This window comes from Lonchura striata, chromosome 26, assembly GCF_050655825.1.
Source record: "Lonchura striata isolate lonStrDom1 chromosome 26, ASM5065582v1, whole genome shotgun sequence".
Lineage (NCBI taxonomy): Eukaryota > Metazoa > Chordata > Aves > Passeriformes > Estrildidae > Lonchura > Lonchura striata.
In genome coordinates this window covers 7,181,048-7,187,047 of record NC_140728.1, presented here as the reverse complement: position 1 = coordinate 7,187,047, position 6,000 = coordinate 7,181,048, and the positions used below count along the sequence as shown (strand labels likewise).

Genomic DNA, 6,000 nt, shown 5'->3' with positions numbered 1-6,000 from the left:
TTTCTCTGGTTTCTGCTTCATGTCTAAAGCCTGGGAGCTGTGGAGGAGGTGGCTGGGCCAGGTGAACCCTGAGAATCTCCTGCAGGGGAAGTGGTGGGAAACTGGAATTTGGGCTGGGGAAGTCTCTGCAGCACTGGGCCGTGCAGTGCCCACTCTGGTGCCACTGTCACTGCAGTGGGCCCCAGCTGGGTAATAATTAGCACTGGCTGCATGATTCCCAGAAGGCTGATCAATCTCTTTATTATATTATATGATTATTAAGAAAGCCATTGCTTTTATAGACAGTTATGATACAGATTGACCTAATTGGTCCTCCAGTCCAAACACCGTCAGCATTGGCTAATTAAGAAACCACCCTTTGTTAAACAAATCTCCACAACACATTCCACATGTTCACAATACCAGTAAGATAAGAATTGTTTCTTATTCTCTGATCTCACAGACTTTCCCCAGGACGATGCCTGGGCAAGTTGTGTTTCTCTCTGTAGCCAGAGAGCTGCTGCCACATGCCACCACCTGCACTGTTCCTCATCCCAGGGCATAATTCCTGATCATCCTGCTCCCACTGGCTGTTCCCTGTCCCCATGCTCTGACTCCCATCCTGATGCACTGCTCCATGCCTCAGTTTCCTTTTCCCTATGCTGGTGTGCCATTCCCCATCCCACTGCTTGACTCATCTATCCCAGTGTGATATTCCCAATCCAGGTCTGCTGTTTCCTGTCCTGGTGCCCTGTTCCCCATCCTGGTCCATTATCCCCCATCCTGGTGCCCTATACCCATTTCCCACATCCCCATGCTTTGCTCCCTATCCCAATGGGTTATTCCCCCATCCCCACTGCATTATTCCCTTTCCCAATGGGTTATTCCCTATGCCAGTGCCCCATTCCCCCACCCCGCTGCAGTATTCCCTTTCCTAATGGGTTATTCCCTCATCCCCAGTGCAGTATTCCCTATCCCAATGGGTCATTCCTCCACCCCAGTGCATTATTCTATATCCCAATGGGTTATTCACTATCCTGGTGCATTATTCCCTATCCCAAAGGGTTATTCCCTATCCCAAAGGGTTATTCCCTATCCCGGTGCATTATTCCCTATCCCAAAGGGTTATTCCCTATCCCGGTGCATTATTCCCTATCCCAATGGGTTATTCCCTATCCCAGTGCCCCATTCCTCCACCCCAGTGCATTATTCTATATCCCAATGGGTTATTCACTATCCTGGTGCATTATTCCCTATCCCAATGGGTTATTCCCTATCCCAGTGCCCCATTCCTCCACCCCAGTGCCTTATTCCCTATCCCAAAGGGTTATTCACTATCCCGGTGCATTATTCCCTATTCCAATGGGTTATTCCCTATCCCGGTGCATTATTCCCTATCCCAATGGGTTATTCCCTATCCCGGTGTCCCATTCCCCCACCCCGGTGCGTTATTCCCTATGCCGATGGGTGATTCCCCTTCCCGGGTATTCCTCACTGGGTATTCCCCGCTTCACGCGTTATTCCCCGTCCCGGTGGGTTATTCCCCTCCCGCAGCGGTTATTTCCCAGCCTGTGTGTGTCATTTCCCGTCCGGAAGGGTTATTCCCCACCGCGCTGCGGTATTCCCCGTCCCGATGGGTATTCCCCAGCCCAGCGCGTTATTCCCCAGCCCGGTGCCCTGTTCCCTATTCCCGCTGCGTTATTCCCCAGTCCGGTGTTCTGTTCCCTATTCCCGGTGCCCTGTTTCCTATTCCCGGTGCGTTATTCTCCAGCCCCATGCTCTGTTCCCTATTCCTGGTTCCCTGTTCCCTATTCCCGGTGCGTAATTCTCCAGCCCAATGCCCGGTTCCCTATTCCCGGTTCCCTGTTCCCTATTCCCGGTTCCCTGTTCCCTATTTCCGGTGCCCGGTTCTCTATTCTTGGTGCGTTATACTCCAGCCCCGTGCCCTGCTCCCTATTCCCGGCGCCCGGTTCCCTATTCCCGGTTCCCTGTTCCCTATTCCCGGTGCGTTATTCCCCAGCCTGGTGCCCGGTTCCCTATTCCCGGTGCCCTGCTCCCTATTCCCGGTGCCCTGCTCCCTATTCCCGGTGCCCTGTTTCCTATTCCCGGCGCCCGGTTCCCTATTCCCGGTTCCCTGTTCCCTATTCCCGGTGCGTTATTCCCCAGCCTGGTGCCCGGTTCCCTATTCCCGGTGCGTTATTCCCCAGCCTGGTGCCCGGTTCCCTATTCCCGATGCCCGGTCCCTATTCCCGGTTCCCTGTTCCCTATTCCCGGTGCGTTATTCCCCAGCCTGGTGCCCGGTTCCCTATTCCCGGTGCCCGGTTCCCTATTCCCGGTGCTCCGTTCGCCATCCCCGTACCCGGGGGCGTTCCCGCGTGGGCGTGGCCACGCCCCTGCCTCCACCACCGCCCAATAGGATCGCACCCCAGGGCTCATAGCCCCGCCTCTCCGTGACGTCACGACCCGCCCTCCCGGCCGCGCCGTTGCCGCGGGAGCGCGCGCGCGTGCGCGGCGCCGTTCCCGCCCGGTCCCGCCCGGTGACGCGGTGACGCGGAGCGTGCGCGGAGCGGGGTCGGGTTCAAAGGAGGAAACATGGCGGAAAACAAAGGAGGCGGCGGCGGCGGGGACGCGGCCGCCGAGGCCGCGCCGGGCGGCGGCGGCGGCCTGGAGCCTCCCGCCGGCTCGCCGTCCGCCGCCGCGCCGCCCGAGGAGCGCGAGAGCCCCGGGGCGGCGGCGGCGGAGCGCGGCGGCGGCGAGGCCGAGGCCGAGGCGGCGGCGGGGCCCGGTGCGGCGGCGGGGCCCGGCCCCAGCCCGGTGCCGCCGCTGACGCCCGCGGCGCCGGGGCCGTTCTCGCTGCTGGACACGTGCGCGGTGTGCGCGCAGAGCCTGCAGAGCCGGCGGGAGGCCGAGCCCAAGCTGCTGCCCTGCCTGCACTCCTTCTGCCGCCGCTGCCTGCCCGAGCCCGAGCGCCAGCTCACCGTGCCCGTGCCCGGCGGCGCCAACGGCGACGTGCAGCAAGGTGAGCGCGGCGAGCGGGCTCCGCCGGGGCCGCCCGCCGCCCGCCCGCCGCAGCGCGGGGCTGGCCCGGCCCGTCGGGAGCGCGGCGTGCTGCGGGAGGCAGCGGCGGCGGGGCTCGGGACGGTCGGGCTCGGGACGGTCGGGATCGGGAGGGTCGGGATCGGGAACGCAGCGGCGGCGGGGCTCGGGACGGTCGGGATCGGTAGCGCCGATCGCGGCCGGGGGTTTCCGTCGCGGGCGGGAGGGAGGGAGGGACGCGGACCTGTTGGAGCGGGCAGAGTTGCTCGGAGGGTGGAGCAGCTCCGCTCTCGGGGAAGGCTGGGGGGATCGGGATCGTTCAGCCCGGAGAAAAGAGACCCTTCTCCCTCTCTCCAGGGAGACCCTAAAGCCCTTTTCGCTGCCTAAAGGGAGTCTGTAATAAAAATGGGGGCAGTGTTTTTGGCAGCACCTGTTGCGATAGGGCTGGGGATAATGGTTTTAAACTGGAGCAGGATCGGTTTAGATTAAGTGCAAGAAAGAAATGTTTACCGTGAGGGTGTTAAAACATCGGAACAAATTGCTCAGAGAGGCGGTGGAAACGTTCAGTGTCAGGCTGGACCAGGCTCTGAGCAACCTGCTCGAATCTAAGATGTCCCTGCTTGTGACGGGGGGGTTGCACTAATGACCTTTAAAGGCCCTTTCCAACAAGCAAATATTCTGTCATTCTCTCCTTCTGTGTGTTTTGTTTTGGCTCTCAGGTGACACAGCGGAGGCGAGTCGGGAAGGGGGTAGGCAGCTGCTGGGGTGAAACGTGTCTGGTTAAATTGAGATTCACTGTGGCAGGATTACCTGCCCAGGTGGGAACGCTGTGTGCACTGCACCTGCTTTGCTGTGCACTGAGATAAAACCTTGCCGTGCTGTTTGTCAGCTCTGCCTCTACGGAACTTGTACCAGGGAACAGGAGTACGCTGCTCCTTCTACCTGTTCTTAGCAGAACCACAGCTTGGGTTTGAGTTTTCTTTTCTAATATGTGTTCAGGGATGGAATTGAAAAGCTTCGGGAGCTTTAGATGGGGTGACTCATGGGCTGTGGTGTACAGAGCAAAGCAGGGCCCTGGTAAGTGGTTTTGCAGGTCCTAAATGGGCTCTATGGTCAGGGAGACCTTGTTTGGTGACATCTTTGCACTCAAGCCCTTCCTGTGTTCCCCAGTGAAGAAATTAACCTGGCACGGTAGAGATATTTTTCATCCAGACTGTTCAGAATTCCATATAGGATGTGATCTTAGTAAGTTCACTGGTCTTAAAAAAATGATGTATTTAAATATGGTTTGCCAATGCACTCAGTAAAGCACTCAGATGGTCTTGCGATCTGTGTTTTTAAATTCCAGATTCTACATTTTGTGTTAAATCATAGAGTGACAGAGTGATTTGGTTTGGAGGGGGCTTTAAAGCTCATCCAGTCCCACCCTGCCCTGGGAAGAGACAACTTCCATTGTCCCAGGTTGTTCCAAGCCCCATCCAGCCTGGCCTTGGACACTTTCAGGGATCCAGGGGCAGCCACAGCTGCTCTGGGCACCTGTGCCAGGGCCTGTCCACCCTCACAGGGCAGTGATATGCCAGTGAAACACACAGAACTTGGGAAGCAGTGTTTCTTTTAATTAGCAGGATTATCTTGAGTCCTGCTGTGTCTGTGGGAGGTGTCCTCCCCACAGGTGCGGGAACCACTGTGTACAAACTGGAATATCACTTCTTGTTGTACACATGTTAAGAATGTTTGTTGGTGTGCTTTGGTGTAGAAATAGATCATGTATGGACTGTTGGAATAAAATGTTTTGGGTGATGTGAGCAAGGTGCAGGGGTCTGGAGCATCTTTGATGTCAGGAAAGACTGTGGGGCTGAGGCTGTTTAGGCTGGAGAAGGGAAGACTGAGAGGGGATCCCATCAATCCATAGGAATATTTCCAGGCTGGGGCAGAAGAAGGTGTCAGGCTCTTTCCAGTGGTGCCCAGGGCAGAACAAGGAGCAATGGCCATAAATTCTAACACAAGGAGTTCCACCTGAATGAGAAAGAAGTTCTTTCATGGAGGGTGGCAGAGCCCTGGAGCAGCTGCCCAGGGAATGGGTGGAGTCTCCCTCTCTGGACACATTCCAAACTCACCTGGACACATTCCTGTGTGTCACCTGCTCCAGGTGGCCCTGCCTCGGCAGAGGGCTGGACTGGGATCTGATCTGCAGAGGTGCCTTCCAACAGAGGTGCTGTTGTGGGAGTGTCCTGTAGGGCTGTGGATCCAGCTGTGGTGGCATCTCATCCTGCACCAGCACAGGAACTGGCAGCTATATCCTCATGGCTCTTCTTGTTCCCTGGGTATTTATGGTATTTAATCCTTGTTTCCTTAGGGAAATAGCAAATGCTTTTGGGCAAGAATTTGGCTGGAGTCAAATATTTCCAATTTCTAGAGGGAATCTCCCAGGGGACTTTTAAAGAAAAATTTGTTTCTTTTATATTTGGTGCTTTCCAGTTGGGATGAAAAGTACACCCTGAAATACAGTAGGACTGGCTCATCCTCAGCTGAGGATGGGCCATGGACCAGCAGAGGCATTTTTGTGGGCAGCTCTGTGCACCTTGAGAGTGGAATCAGTGGAGTGGCATGGGAGATGGTTACCAGCAGCTCAGATAGAAAATGGACATTCTGAGCCTCCTGAGAAGCAGCACAGTGCTTCGTCACGCAGGTTCCTTCCCCGTTCTGGCAGTCACAAAGTGTACTTCCACTTCTGCTGATTCTCAAGTTTCCTTCATGACGAGCAGGTGCTCTTTCATGAAGGAAGAATGAAGGAGAAGTGGTGCCTGTAGCTGTACCTGAGGCAGGTTGCACGTTGCTGCAGGCTCTCACTGCTGCATCGTGTCCCTGCCATCTTTCTGCATCTCTTCACATAAACCAGAAAAGTACAAATGATATTTTTCCTGGTTGCTTTCTTAATTAGTTTGGGAGTTTGCTCAGTGAGAGCTGTCAGGACTTAAAACAGTA

The 6,000-nt window shown here is 56.0% G+C and overlaps 1 protein-coding gene across 2 annotated transcripts in view; it reads left to right on the top strand.

Moving 5' to 3' along the window:
- Nucleotides 1-2,556: 2,556 nt before the first annotated feature.
- Nucleotides 2,557-6,000, top strand: part of TRIM33 (tripartite motif containing 33) — a 40,417-nt gene continuing 36,973 nt past the window's right edge. For both annotated transcript variants that reach the window (XM_085561376.1, XM_031506945.3), the window contains exon 1: nucleotides 2,557-2,998. In XM_085561376.1, the coding sequence (XP_085417502.1) occupies nucleotides 2,572-2,998 (427 nt within the window). In that variant the 5' untranslated portion in view covers nucleotides 2,557-2,571. The remainder of the gene's footprint in view (nucleotides 2,999-6,000) is intronic.